This window comes from Peromyscus eremicus, chromosome 23 (genome assembly GCF_949786415.1).
Source record: "Peromyscus eremicus chromosome 23, PerEre_H2_v1, whole genome shotgun sequence".
Taxonomy (NCBI): Eukaryota; Metazoa; Chordata; class Mammalia; order Rodentia; family Cricetidae; genus Peromyscus; species Peromyscus eremicus.
Window position 1 is genome coordinate 33,295,347 of NC_081438.1, and position 16,327 is coordinate 33,311,673.

Here is a 16,327-nt window from a genome sequence, read left to right on the forward strand (position 1 = left end):
TTCCCAAAGAATTATTTACCAGTTATGACATGTTGATAAAATGTGGAGGAATGGGTCCTCTTAAATGTGCAGTAGTCACACAATACAGAGTTTCAGCTGAAAGAATATAGGGCAGTTTATCAATATTGAAGAACTGTGAAGGGCTGAGTACAGAAACGCTTTAGGTATGTATGTCAAATTAGATGTGAGGACAGGTTATACAGAACCAGTTACAGCAGAGAGTTGAATAATGTTTGTAGATTTAACATAATATTTATGTAATTAACTGCTTGGGTAAGTATTTGATTAACTGAACTCTGACATTAGCCTATAATTAAAAAATGTATTGGTCTGTGTTCTACTCAACCACGTAGCTCATTGTGCAATTATTAAAGAGAGTAATTCCTTCCTGTCAAAATTGTGTTCATTTTTTAAAATGTGATTTTCTTCATAGAAAAGGCATTCATGAACTGTAAGCTTGATGAATCCAGGAAACCTATCAAGGGCATAAAAACACATGGAAATGTATGAGATCTTGTGGTGTTATAACGTTAAAGATATACAGTGTTGAAGAGGTGAAGAATACATACACATCTCATTCATCTCATATAATATAGACAGCACAGTAATTTTTATGAATTCAACTTTCTAATTTAGAGAAATTTGTATATAATATTAGAATTGAGAGAATAAAGATGGATTTTATCAATAAAAGAAATCAATACGTATAAAATGTTAAATCACTGTTTTATCTGTGACAACTGAAACCTTGGTGATAAACAAGATGGAAGACTTTTATATAATTAAGAAAAACATGGACTATGCTGTAAAATTGATGTTTCCTTTAAAATGTCCTTTGTTCCTAACATGATGAAGCACATTTCTATGTGGTCTGAACAAAATAATATGGCACTTGGGGAGAAAGATGCAACCTAGGAGGCCTGCACTGGAAGCCAGGATAGAGAAGACTTCCATGGCCACCATGAGTTTCCCCTTGGTGCTGTGGTAGACAGGGAGGAAGGTGACCCACACACTGAAGAACACCAACATGCTGAAAGTGATGAACTTGGCTTCATTGAATGTGTCAGGCAGGTTCCTGGACAGGTAAGCCAAAGTGTAGCTCCCAAGTGCCATGGAGCAGAGGTATGCCAGGACAGAATGGAAGGCAATAGTGGAGCCCTTGTTGCATATAATAATTATGTGGCCGTGTTCAGAGCAAGCATCTGAGTCAACATAGGGAGGAGCGGTGCTCAGCCAAACTCCACAGAGCACAAGCTGGATGAGGGTGCAGACGGGAATGATGAGGTTAGGAGCCCTTGATATCATTATCCACCTCATCAGTCTGTCTGGAAATGTGATCTTGAAAGCCAGAACCACAGTAACAGTTTTGGCCAAGACTGTGGAGAGAACCACAGTGAACAAAACTGCAAATGTGTATTGCTGCAGGATACAGGTGGCTGTGTTGGGATGGCCAATGAATAACAATGGACAGAGAAAACAGAAGATCAGAGTGATGAGCAGGATATAAGTGAGAGCCTGATTGTTGGCCTTGACAATGGGAGTGTGGTGGTACTTCACAAAGACACCAAGAACACCAGCTGTTAGTGCAGATAAGCCCAGGGCCAAGTAGGTGAGTGTCATCCCCAAAGTGTCTTCATAGGACAGAAATGTCACTGCTTTCTGGAGGCATTCGCTCTGCTCTGTGTTTGCATAATGACTTTCTGGACACCTCACACAGTGATCCATATCTACTCAGGAATTAAAGGTATTGTGAGTCTCTGCTCAGGTTCCCATTTTATCTCAATTCTCTTCCCAGCACCGGCTCTCTGGCATTTGCCCACATTTCCTTTTCATGTTTCAGACTCAAGTAAACAAGTATTCAATAGTGATGATTACCAAATGATATCTAATCAATATTCTATATCAATACTGACAAATCTGTCCTTTTCACTGTTATATTTAAATATATTTTCAATTAAGTGATAATTTGTATTTTTCTTTATATTGTCATAAACTATTGAATTAAATTACATAAACCTAACTTGATCATATAATCACCTCCTTCTGTATTCCCTTGTGTGGTTTCTTCATGTGAGTTAAATAAAAATTACATGCTTTGGTATGTCTTTCTTTTAATGTTTTTCTCAGTCCTAATATCAAAATTTATCTATTTACATTGAATTTATTGAATTCTTCAAACTGTTCATTCTCTGATAATTCTTGTGGGAATGAGAATTATTAGATTCTTGAAAGATGGAAAAAATTCCTTGTGAATCTGTTTAATCATTCCCAGGGAGAAAATATCTGTTGAACAGATAGATATGAAACTCTGGGTTTAGTCTTAGTTGATCATGGAATAAGCTTTATGATACTTTATCATTTATAATTTCTAAGTTTCATCTTGAATTCAAGAGATATAAATGGCAATCTATTTATTACATATTTTCATTAAAATATTTCCTTTTCATACTTCAATTAAAATACTTAAATTTTATTTAAGTGGAATTTGCAATTTGACTGGTGTTGAAAATTCTAATTAAAAATCTATTGAATTCATCTTTTTGGTAGAGTCTGTAGCATCTTTTATTCCATTATCAGCATTTTATTTGTTTCTTCCAGATGTGCCTTCCTCTTGTGCTCACACTCCTGAGGCAATTTGTCTCTACTATAATTCATGTGTTTATTTTCATTGGTTTCTAACAAATGATGAATGATTCATCTGCGCAACCCCATATATTATTTTGTAAATGCACAGGGTACATAAGTCATGATACACATTAAATAAAGATTTAAATATGAATTTTAAAATATAGATACACCTCACTCTATAGGATTTGAGGTTAGGGATTCATTATGTTTAAATATTTAGCATTTATGTTGTAGTTTCTTCTTTCTTATAGTAATTTAAAGTGTCTCCTTAAACTACAAACATGCAGGATTTGATATTGATGTTTTCAGTTTCCTCCAATGAATAAAATTAGCATGTTCATGAACTTACCATGGCCCTAATGTACACAGAGTACCTATATGCACATTAAGTCTTTGATGATCTGTATAGTCAGTCTCAATATGCATGTTTTAAATTAGGCAAATTAAAGCCACCAAAAAGTTTGCAAGTTTCTATCTTTATAAAGTAAAGTTAAAACATCTGCATGTTCAGGAAAAACATTATGTTACTCAAAGTATTCCAATTAATATATGAAAATTCTCACTAGACATTAGTGTTGAGGAATCCTCTTTAGTTTCCACTCCATATTCAACATTGTGTCTGTGGGTGCTTTGCACATTCAGTGTTCTCAACTGTCTCATGCCTATTTTCTTGTACTTGGATATATTCTGACATAAATTTCCTCTACTTTGTCCACCTATTCCTGGAAAAGAGGGTCCTTCAAATTTAGTGTCCTGCCTTGTTAAAAGACCACAGGTTTGCATTTATGTATCACTTATTCACAACAGTATCATTACAGAAGTGGTGATGTGCAATTTCAACTAGTTGTCACAAGGCATTGTCCCATAATTTACCTCTTCTATGTTTAGTAATGCTTCCACTAACTTGTTTAAATACAGAGACAATTGTATATAATGAATCAATAAGTACTTATTACATTCTTTAGCTTATGTTAATCAAATTAACACAGAAGTGATACAAATCTAGATTCAAATTCATGATACATAGCAACTACTGATTTAAAATGATTGTGTTCAATGTAAGATTCTCATAATAGGTTATTGATATACTTCCCTAGTGGTTATATTCTGGTCCACAACAAGTTTTAGATATTTAATATCTATGATACTGAAGCACATCCCACTCCATGGAAGTTAAGGAGCTTGAAATTTTAGTACTCATATGGGGATGGAGAAAAAAGGGGAAGAAAGATACACTTTAAGGGAACGTTGAATGTTATTTATACTAGAAATCAAAAAGATGAAGGTAGATAAATGGTTCTGTGGTTCAGGATACTATTACTCCTAAGGAGGACCTAGTTTCAGTTGCAAGCGCCCACAGAAATATCAATGCTAACTGTGCCTCAACCTCCAGGAGATCTGAAGCCCTCTTCTAACTTTGATATGAACTAAGCAAGTACATGTGCACATACATGCATGCAGGCAAAGCACTCACATATAAAACAAAGTGAAAAAGAACCTAAAGACAAAACATATTAAAACATGTGCATAGGTAAATCAAATATGATCTTTCTGAACATATCTGATAAACCTAGAACCATGACTGAAATTATGAAATGAGTGGCATAAGGGTCTGATCCTTAAATATGTGCTAATCATGAAATAAATATGCTTTGAAATGCAAGAAAATTGAGTACTTATAATATGTGTGTTTTGTTGTTGTTTTTTTTTTAAATTTTTATTTTGCAATACAATTCAGTTCTACATATCAGCCACAGATTCCCTTGTTCTCCCCCCTCCCGCCCCCTCACCTTCCCCCTAGCCTGCCCCCCATTCCAATCTCCTCCAGGGCAAAGCCTTCCCCACAGACTGAGATCAACCTGGTGGACTCAGTCCAGGTAGGTCCAGTCCCCTCCTCCCAGGCCGAGCCAAGGGACCCTGCATAGGCCCCAGGTTTCAAACAGCCTACTCATGCAATGAGCACAGGACCCGGTCCCACTGCCTGGATGCCTCCCAAACAGATCAGGCCAATCAACTGTCTCACCCACTCAGAGGGCCTGATCCAGTTGGTGACCCCTCAGCCACTGGTTCATATTTCATGTGTTTCCGTTCGTTTGTCTATTTGTCTCTGTGTTTTATCCAACCTTGGTCTCAACAATTCTCGCTCATATAAACCCTCCTCATTCTCGCTAATTGGACTCCCAGAGATCCACCTGGGGCCTAGTCATGGATCTCTGCATCCAGATCCCTCAGTAGTTGGATGAGGTTTCTAGCACTACAATTAGGGTGTTTGGCCATCCCATCACCAGAGTAGGTCAGTTCGGACTGTCTCTCGACCATTGCCAGCAGTCTGTTGTGGGGGTATCTTTGTGGATTTCTGTGGGCCTCTCTAGCAGTTTGTTTCTTCCTATTCTCATGTGGTCTTCATTTACCATGGTCTCCTATTCCTTGTTCTCCCTCTCTGTTGTTGATCCAGCTGGGATCTCCCACTCACCCAAGCTCTCTTTCCCTCGACCCTCGCCCTTCACTACCCCCACTCATGTCCAGGCTGTTCATGTAGATCTCATTCCATTTCTCTGTCATTGGGCGATCCCTGTGTCTTTCTTGGGGTCCTGTTTTCCAGGTAGCCTCCCTGGTGATGTGAGTACTTATAATATGTGTGTTTGTGCGTGTATGTGCATGTGCGTGCGTGCGTGCGTGCGTGCGTGCGTGTGTGTGTGTGTGTGTGTGTCTTAAATGCCATGGGGAAATGAAGCAGACTATTCTGTGACTGGTAAAGTTGTTCTCTGAAAGGAACAATGGCTCCAGTGGATCAAATACATGAATCAAGTATGAGATTCAATGGCCTGAGCACCATTTAAAATGATGATAAAATGAACCAAATTATTTTTACTTCTAAGTGAAAGAACTACAGGACTTATCTCTACTTTTCCTTCACAGAACTTATCAGCTTAGAAATTGCAGAACACTGTGGAGAGGTGGGGAATACCCCAGTTAGACTGACACTTACCTGTCTCATTGGAAATCTCATTGTCTGGACAATGAGTGCAATCATAGCAGCAGGCAGCCTTGCCCTCCTGGGGTGATTTCCTGAATCCAGGAACACAGCTCTCACTGCACACAGAACGAGGAAGCTGAGAATTATATAGTGAAGAGAAAATACTCAGGAATGTATAGTTTTAAAACAAAAAATATTATTTCTCAATATTTGGCAATGAGATGGTAAGTTTTTATACTTATTCTTTGCACATTCTTGGTTTGATGCTTCTAATTTCTATATAGTATATACATGAAGTTCAATGTGTTTAAATAATGGTCTAGAGATAATAGAAATCTGAACAATTGTGAAAATAGAAGAGGTTGGGCAAAATAAGAAGTTTGCTAACTGAGTACACGTTTAAATGGGCAACTGTAATGCCATCCTGATCTTGTTGTATACTTCCTGACAGCTGGAGTGAGAGTATCATTGTTTCCCAATGGTCATGCTTAATTCACATTTGTTTACTAGAAAGGACTCAGAGTTACTATATGAACTAGGCTGTGTGACTTTTGAGAGATGATCTATATTAGGGTATTTGAAGTGGGAAGACATATTCTATAATTAGATATTCCATTTCATTGGATGTAGTTAAGGACAGAAAGAAAAAAAACGAAAAAAGTATGTGAAGAGAGTGTTCACATCTGTCTATTTTCTGACTGAAGATACAACATGACTCACTTTCTCAGCTTCCTGCCAACATGATTGCCTGAGTCATAATGAACTGCTCACACCAAGTGTGAACAATAAGTCAATGTTTTTAAGCTATGTCAGCCTATTTATTTATTTATTTATTTATTTATTTATTTATTTATTTATTTATTGGTTGTTTGACAAATTGCTTCTTTTTTCGTCAGGAAGACGTGTAATTAACCCATGTACATGTGCCCTCCATGCTACAATGCATTGCCAGGTGCCTGAAAGCAAAATGATCATGTCCTGATATTTCCTAATCTGGGAGTCAAATTACTACTCATGTCAAGTGGTTTCAGGACAGGAAAGAAAACTTAATAAATAGACACTGTATTTATTATTGGAAATATGTGTCCAAAGATAAAAGTATGGAAAAATAAACAATCACATGTTGTATTAGGCAACAAAAACTTTCTCAAATGACAGTAGTTTTGGGCATGCAGATGGGCATTGAGTAAGGAACCAACAATCATTACATCCACAAACAAATGTCTATTGACTAAGGATCAAAACAATAAGATAAGATCCAGCCCACCTCTGTAAATCCTATAGCCCACTGTATCATATGGTCAGACAGAAACAGTTCTTGTCCCTGTGGAGCATTTGGTGAAAATGTTCCAACTTTTATCTTTTGTCTGAGACCATCTGGAAAATTCCAGAGGTTGAAAATATCATATTCTGCATCTAATTTCCTTTGTGAATCCAAAAGCATAAGTTTTTCAGCACCATTTTTGAAATAGATATTCTTGAGATAAGAGTGTAGCTAAAAGAGATGCAGAACTTTATGATGAATTTATTCCCAGAAAGGTTCAATAGAATCTAATGAAGGTACAGGTCTCATTGTCCTAAATCCATGACGTTAATTGCAAGCTATACCAAGCTATCAACATTTTAATGGATGAAGACTAAAATTGAATATATCATGTTTCTAGACTGTTATTTCAAAACAAAGAATTCACAATGCTTACACAATAACAAGTAGAAAAACAAAAAGATTTACTCCATGAATGTTGATTCAAGCAAATTCCAAAACCTTGAAGTGTTAGCCACATCCAAATATTTAAGTAATCTACTCAAAGTTTCAGTTTGTAAATTGGGGTGTTTATGTCCAAAATGTAATAAAAAGGTCAGTTAGGAATGATAACCATAGATTCAGAATTTAAACTTTAAGGATCTAATAGCATTTGATGTTTTAGGATCTAATTCTCCTATTTCTGTTCTGAAATCTGCTTAAAAATAATGAGGTTTCAATTGAGGATAGCAAGATTCTGATGTTAATTGTAACATGAAGTGGATGATGAGATACACACATTTAAATATTCTTATTAACACCCATTCATCATGAACAATAACACATGTGTCTGCAATGACTTCTGGATGATGAATTTTAAACAGTCTCTCAGGTGTTTTTGTAAAACCTGCCACTGTATACAATCATGTATTGTGTTCTTTAGAAACCTCAGTATGTCACAGGGCTATGTATAAAATATACAGGAAGAGAAATTACCTCCCAAGGGTAGGTATTTACCTCCCCATTGCTATGATGGTGGGTTTCTACTTGCTTGACATTCATCTCATGGAGACTGTGAGCCACAGCATATACAGAATTATATACATTGTAACTCTCTTCACTCATGTCCATTTCCAAAGCATTTCCAGGCAACATTTCCAAAGAAGCATTGGGTAGACAGTCAATCAAACTTTTACAATCAGGTCCAGAAAAAGAGCAATTGAAATATGTGTTCCAAAGAAGAGCAAGGATATGATCTCCCGGATATTTGGAAGGGTTGTATGTCTGGATAAACTTCCTAAAATTAGAAATCTCAGCATGGTGTTGTCCAAAAATGAGACTACCATGGAATGGATCAAATATGAAATAAGGAATATCAGTAGTTACATCCCGTTGTGACTTTATGATCCAGACTTTCCAAGTAATTGGATGTATAGTTATATATATTATTATACCATATAAAGATTTAGTGACATCATAAATGATAACCACATTTGCAGATGATTTCAGGATCTGTGGATGCCTTGTTCTGGATTTAAAGTCAGAGGTAATCCAGTTGAATGGAATCATTTCTACAAAAGCTACACACACTCTGTTTTTATCCATCTCTCCTCTCAAGTTGGATAGAATCTCAGCCGCATTGTGGTCATCTATGAGAACCAGTCCCACCCAGGTCCAGCTGAAATGAACCATCAAAATCACAATGCCATGTGACAGAAATATGTCCCTGGGTGCTGTCTGGTAAAGAGAAGAAAACTGGCCTCTGTCACTTAGGATAGTGTCAAATCGCCCAAAGGTAATCTAAAGAAAATTTCAAATAGGAAACAAGAGTGAAAAGATTGACATAGAACACAGTCTTAAACCTGAGTTGACACTTTGGAATGGTATAGACTAACTTCTGCTAATGGTATTTTAAACTCCCATTCTTTTTCTGAAGACATTTATGAAGAATTCCTCACAAGACACAGAGTTTTCTAAACACTGACTATAGGTTGCAAACACTTACTCTTCTCTATCGTAAGCAAAGTATATGAGGACATATAAACAAATGCCTGATTTATTCTCCCATGTCACAGCCTCACTTCTTTACATTTGAAAACACCTGAAATGTCTCCAGTTTAATATGAGTGTCTTGTTCCCTCACAGCCATGTACCTCACCTGTGGATATTTGTAAAGATTCAGTAGTCTCCCAATTTGTATAGACGTTTCCCATGCTGTTCCTGTAAGTAAAGCAGCAGCCTTTTTCTCCCTTCTACATGTGTAATTGGGGATATTTATTCTCATTCCTGTGAGGAAAAGTAAAGTTTCCTCCAGAATATTCAGGTGACTGTCTATGGCATTATATAGCTCAAATCCTAGAGATGTGTTGGGTAAAATATGAGTGTTCCTGTTGATCTCCTCAATGGCAAATATGAAGGCCAAAGAAACCTGGTAGCTCCTCAATTTGAACCTGGAGAGAAAGATTGTCAATATTTATGATGGGGACTCACATCATATCTTTCTGTAGGATGTTGGGCCACATCCTGATGATATAGTAACAATGGCATTTATACTGTCAATATTATATATCTACAAACAATTTTTTTTTGTCATTCTGGTAATGGTTATAGTTTCAATGTCATGGTATATATGGTTAGTGATATTTTAATTAACTAAAAGCCTCAGGTATATCTAAAATTTCTGGACTGGAACATTGACCTGAAGTGATATAAACCTTGGAATCTCTAGTATGGGAAAACACAAACATAATTCTTTGATGCTTTAGTGAAATAACCAGGAGAGGGACACTTCCATCCTTTAAGTTTCCCTTGTTCTGTACTATAAGAACTCCAGGCTCCCACACCACATTCACTCTGACTGTATACAGATGGAGACTGCAGCCTTTAGTTCTTCTGATTAAGGACCAATGATGCTTATGGGGATGTCTGCCTGTGTCACATGCATCAACCCCAAGCAATCTTGGATATGAACCTGGCAGGGGTTATGGCTTCCCACACCCATGCACATCTCTTTGAACAACCTTCCTCTCTCCAATTGCCATCCCCCTCTCCTTTCTAAGAGCCATACAATGAAGAACAGAATGACCAACTGAGTTTCCTGTAGTTTAACAGCCTACAGTCATGACTTAAATCCTCTTGTGTACTTTGTGCTATTTGTTTTAATTTCCTCTGTTGCCTGCCTCTTTCTTTATTCTTTCACTATATTCTTACCTTCCCCACAAAGTGAATTACACAACAACTTTGAAAGCCCTGATAATAGATGTAATTATATTACTCTGAAGCTGAGTTCATTTTGAACAGAAAATATGACCTGGTTTATTGAACACATGACTTGTGAATCCTCATCAAATGGAAGCAACTATGTAACTTGGCTGCTAGCATTGCTAATGGTATGATAAAGAATGCATATGTCATGAGACTTCTACACCATCTTGGTACACGTGACCACTTTGGACAGTCCAAAATGGTGGCCACTATTATATGTCACAGTCCCATTGAGTTCAATGGGATCCCCATACCCATTTAATATATGACAATGGAGAAAATATCAGAAGAAATGGTTAATATTTTGTAGAAATGTGTGTCTAGTTATATAAACATATTACAATAATTTTAATTTTATACTGAAAAATTAAATAAAAATAAGATTAAAAAATGTATTTAAATTACAAAACCAAACAATAACTAAAAGCAAAAAAATGATAAGAATGTTATTCATAGTGATAGAAAATCTCCATGACTGAATGTAGAGTTTTCTGGAGGCCAGAAGTGGAATTACTGTTTCATATGTCATTTTATTTCTATTTTAATAATGTGATGAGCCTCCAAAACAATTTCCCTAATATCTCTGTACATCTTAATGCACACAAATATCAAATAATGATTTCTGTTTGCCAACAGACTTTCAAATATACATGGTTAGATTTCTTGATGACAATGATTATACTGAGGTAAGCTTGTACTTCTAGATAGTTGTAATTACATTTACACATCAATGGTACAGCCAAACATTTTTTAGGCAAGGAGGAAAATGAAGAGTTGTGGACAAAGCTCCTATACAACAAAGGCAGCTGACAGGCTGGGTATCAACACACAGTAGAGTGAAAAGGAACCATTATCCTACAACTTGGATAGGAATCAATTCAAAATGATCATAGTCGTTAGCTTAAAACATGAAACACTGAATGTGATAGAAAAATACACACCTAATAATTGTCAAGACATTAGTGTAGGCAAGAACTTACTGAAGAGAATGCCAATGTTATACAAATTAGCCTGAGATATCAAAAAAGGAATCACACAAAATGAATATGGAACTACAAAACAGTATTCTCTACACCAAAGAAAACTATCATCACAACACCGTATAATGGGAGAAAACACCATCCATTTGTTCTTTAGTTCTTGGACTAATGTCAACTTTTTTCAGTTAACTGAAGGAGTTTTAAACTAAGGTAACACATCCTCCAACCAACAAATCGGTAATGACATGAACTAATCTTGTACCAAAGAAAAACTCATACAGCTAGCACCTACAAAGTTTTTAACATCACTGATCATCAAGTAAATGTAAAACTAAAAAACAAAAATTACGCATTGATTGTTTCCAGTAATTAGTATAGAGCAATAATGTTTCAAGTTACACAGATACATGAGCAGAAAGAGAAAAAGAACAAAATGTCCACTATGGATTTCTGAATGTTTTTCAATTCTCATGATTTCCACTGAAAAAACAAAGGAGATAGAATGTTAGAAATTCACTTAAAAGAATAATATGAAAGACTGGAAAAATTAATGGGTGGTTAATCCATTGATATTTCAGGGAACAAAAAATGACATGCAGATCACATTATTAATGAGGGTAAATGGAATAGAAGAATTGAAGTACTTATACTTGTAGACTGTGGTATACATGAAAAAAATGAATAGTGACATCAAAAATGGAAAGCTTTTGATCAATCTTGAAATTCATATTTTTATTTTCACAAAAAGAAATACAAACCTACTTGAAAGGAATTGTGAGAAATTTTAGAATAACCACAAAGCAAATCTTTGTCCTGTAACATGAAATACATTTATTGGGAAGAGAGCACCTAATTAGAAACATTATGAAGTCCAAACTATCAAGGAATATATTCTCCATGAAACTGAAAACCTTCTGTAAGGCAAAGGACACTGTCAAAAGGACAAAACAGCAGTCTACAGAATGGGAAAAGATCTTAACCAACTCCATATCTGACAGAGGGCTGATATCCAAAATATACTAAAATCAGGAAACTAAACATTAAGAAACCAAATAATCCAATTAAAAAAATGGGGTACAGACCTAAACAGAGGTTCTCAACAGAAGAATCTCAAATGGCCGAGAATCGCTTAAAGAAATGTTCAACATCCTTAGCCATCAGGCAAACGCAAATAAAAAGAACACTGGTCTTCCATCTTACACATTTCAGAATGGCTAAGATCAAAAATTCAAGTGACAGCTCATGGTGGTGAGAATGTGGAGCTAGGGGAACACTCCTACAATAATGGTGGGAGTGAAAACTTGAGCAGCCACTTTGGAAATCAATATGTTGGTTTCTCAGGAAATTAAATATAGACATAGATCAAGACCCAGCTATACTACTCCTGGAAAATACACCCAAAGGATGCTCTACCATATCACAATGGTTTTGTCCAACTGTGTTCGTAGCAGCTTTATTTCTAGTAGCCATGAACTAGAAACAACCTAGATGCCTTTCAACTGGTGAGTGTATGAAGAAATTGTGGCACATTAACACAATGGAGTATTACTCAGCTTTTAAAAACAATAACATCATGAAATTTGGTGGCAAATGGATGGAACCAGAAAAGGTCATCCTGAGTGAGTTAACCTGGACTCAGAAACATAAACATGGTATGTACTCACTTATAAGTGGATATTAGCTGTAAATGAGAACTACACTACAATTAACAGACACACAGAAGCTAAGTAACAAGGAGGGATCATCCGATGGGAGAGGAGGTTGCATGTTTCAGGATCTGAACACAACAGATCTACTTGTAATTGTATTGTTCAAATGCCATAGTGACTTCTCATGTCAGCTTTACCTTTAAGTGAACATTAAAAAATGATGCTCATAGATGAGTAGAGAGATTCTCTGTTTGGAGTCTCTTAGGGGATATTGTGGTCCACTCATAAAATACATTAAAAAATGTACCTGACAAAGAAACTAGCCATCCTGCTCATATGAATTAATATACATTAATCTGAAAGGAAATACTTCCTTGTAATATATATGTATGTATATATATATATATATATATATTATTTTTAAAATTAAGACTGCATGAAAGTAAAATAAAATTAGAAATTAAGACACAAAAATATTAATATGATGAATATATTCCTGGCCACACATTCCATGTACTTTTTCTTACTATTATCAGAAAAAAAATACCTGTGTGTATATAATCAAAATGTGAGGAAAATCAAGTATGAGAGGAAAATACAAAAGAAACCCACATTCCACATAAGGGCGCATAGGCACACTCCTGTAAATGGATTTCCGTCACCACATTTGCTGTGTCTATTTCAGACTAAGCTGTCAATATATACTTATATCTATCAACTTTTCCTCCCTGATCATTTTCCTGCTCTATATCCCCAGGACTGATGAATTAGCATTGCATCCAGGTTTCAACAGAAACACAATTATATCACCACGACCTAAATGTATCTTCTTTCTTAATTGTCTATCTGCTGACTCTTCACCTGTACCTGGTTTCTGCATTTCATTTTACAGGGTTTTGTTCTAAATTGAATGCAAGCTATCTTCCTCCCTATCCGACCTTAATAAGTAGATTCTATGGCTACAGACATATCTGCATGGAATAAAATAAATCCCACATCCTTCACAAAGAATTCTACTTAGACATTTCTCTCCAGCAGAGTCTACTCAATGCTAGCAACTTGTCTGCCATGGCCTCTAATCCAACTGGCATCAAACTAAGATACAACCAGCAGAGGTCACCAACAATATCTATGTGTCTTGCAGAACATACCCATACCAGATGTAAATAATTAGAAAAACTGGAATGAAGTGGAGAGTATGGTGCAAAACTGACAGAATCTAAAAGATTACTAATCAGAATTAGACACAAAAATTGTATTTCATTTTTAAATCATTTTAACAGATGAGGTCCCAAAACCAAGATCTCATATTCTGACTTCCAAAACAGCAGCAGCTAGCACAGGCAGTCCCTGTCACTCTATCATCATAGGAAGACTCTGTAGTCACTGCAATTCATAGCATTATATATTCTCAAAGGAAAAAAACTACACTTTAACAACTGCCTAAAACAACATGTCAGCTTTTGAAAATCATTGTCTCTGTGGAGAAAGCATTGAAAATGTCCTACCCATGAACAACGAAAGGCAAGGCAGAGGAATGCAGAGAGATTCAGAGTACCAAATGTACTAAATAACATGAATTAAAACAAACTCTTCTTTCTTTGAGAGATGAAAAAATGGAACAGGAGGAAGACACACCTGGAAAAGAGTTCTGTGTATACAGGAGAGGGAATACCAGGATGAGAAATGAAAGTTAAATTCATGTGAATACAAACTTAGTTGAGGACAATGAAATCTGAATTCTGAAAAAGGAATAAATTTTAAAAGCACTTACTCTATTGGCTTTTCATCTTCACATCTAGAATCATACATATTCATGCAGTAATAATTAAAAAGTGAAAAAAGTGCAGCAATCGTCACATTCCCATCACTATGTAAAGGACTCAGTGACTTTAAATTGCACTGAAAAGCACCAAAGGAGTGAAGAGTAACAAGAGTCTGCAGGAGCAAGAAAAGAAAAATCCAAGAGCACATCATAAAATAGAAATGTCTACCACAGTGTAACACAGATTCCAATGTGTTCAGCAGCTACTTATAGAGCTCAAGTATTTGTGAGTACAAGAGTTTGTACTAGTTTTGGTGACTGACATCATCACTCTAATCACAGATATTTTTGACAAGCCACTTCTACACTCCATGGAGAATTTTGGACAATTTTCTTCTCTGAGATTTCCCATCTGAGACCCTGCACCCAAGATAAAAACAAGTTTCAAAACTCATTTGGGATCTTCTTTATCCACAGGCCCCATGACTTCATCTAGAAAGACAGAACAGCAAGACTCCAGTGATGACTCCTCTTGAATGGACTTGGCAAGAACATTATCACAAAAGTTACATGAGACAGTGACTCAGGATGATGCAAAGAACTTGCAAGGGAGGATGCCAGGGGAGATGAGAAGGAAAACATTCTGGAAAATATCCTAACCAGATATAGCTCAGTGAAAATCAGTAGGACATCCTACTTTTTAAAACTGATTATTCCCTATGCCAATCTTTCTTGTCAATGGCGTGGGGGAATCTAAAAACACTTTTTCTACAAACCTTGCATGTCTGCATACCAAACTTTCTTCCATATCCCCCTATACTTCAGAAGTTCTCTGTACCAACCCTGAGAAACTGATAGAATGAATTCACTAATTCCAAATTAATGGCTCACTCAATGGTGAGATTATGTTTTCTATTTACTTTTTTAACTCAGACTTACTGTGCTTTGTTTGTTTTTTCTATGTTGAATCATTCCTTTAATATAAACTCCCAATCACTCCCTACATCCAGAGAAAAGATCCAGACACTATTTATGTTTTCTTTAATGTGAAGTATTGAATATAACCCTTCCATTTTCCCTAAATAAATAAGCAAATAAACAAGAGCTTATATACGCCATACATCATGTATAAAGTGTTCATTCTTAATACTTTAAATGAAGTTAATCTTAGGAGTAGAAAGTGCCATGATTGTAAATTTAATTTCACGTGTGCTAATATACCCAACATGTTAGCCATAAATTCACATAGGTTCCATTCTCTTACTTTATACAACCTTAGTGGCTAAGTTGAATATAGCAGCTAGTTTCTAACCTGAGTACTGCCACACACTTCAACATTCATCTCTGAATAAAGGAGCAAGTTCTGAAAACAATTACATTTACTGAGTGTCACAGGGGCCTACAGTTTCATTATCTTGTAAAAGGTTATATATGACTCTAGATTTTTGTCTCCCAGATGGCTCTGGTAAGCCTCTAAACACTGATACATATGACTTTAGATTGAAAATGTGTAATTTCATGAGGTTATCAGTGTGGATAAAGTCGTTATTGTTGGACCTCATATGGCTGGAAAGACCAATTGCCAAGATGGAGAACATGGAAACGAGAACTGCTGAGACATCATGATCTGACTCTCAGGGAAACCTAGTCACTTTTATTCAGATGGTCAAAGTATCAGCAGACCCAGGGAAACCTTCAGCTTGAATTTCTGTGTTTCAGGTTGTGGGAGAATATAGTTCTCATGTGTTAAAACACTCATATTTGGTTCCATTTTATAGCATCAACAGAAAAACGCACTATGTATATAGATGGGTGGGCTGG

At 36.0% G+C, this 16,327-nt stretch overlaps 1 protein-coding gene across 1 annotated transcript; it reads right to left on the reverse strand.

Annotated features, from left to right (window-relative positions):
* Positions 1 to 798: 798 nt before the first annotated feature.
* On the reverse strand, positions 799 to 15,314 carry LOC131897930 (vomeronasal type-2 receptor 116-like). The gene is made up of 7 exons (XM_059248963.1): positions 15,300 to 15,314; positions 14,516 to 14,679; positions 9,007 to 9,298; positions 7,845 to 8,648; positions 6,873 to 7,100; positions 5,618 to 5,741; positions 799 to 1,727 (listed from the first exon to the last, which is right to left on the reverse strand). The coding sequence occupies exons 1-7, from the start codon at positions 15,312 to 15,314 to the stop codon at positions 799 to 801; spliced, it is 2,556 nt and encodes an 851-aa protein (XP_059104946.1).
* Positions 15,315 to 16,327: the final 1,013 nt, after the last annotated feature.

Coding starts and splice junctions, on each gene's coding strand:
- LOC131897930 (XM_059248963.1), bottom strand. Junction 8,649..9,006: donor ATCTTTACAAATATCCACAG/GTGAGGTACATG, acceptor AATTTTCTTTAG/ATTACCTTTGGGCGATTTGA. Junction 5,742..6,872: donor GGGCTATAGGATTTACAGAG/GTGGGCTGGATC, acceptor TATAATTCTCAG/CTTCCTCGTTCTGTGTGCAG.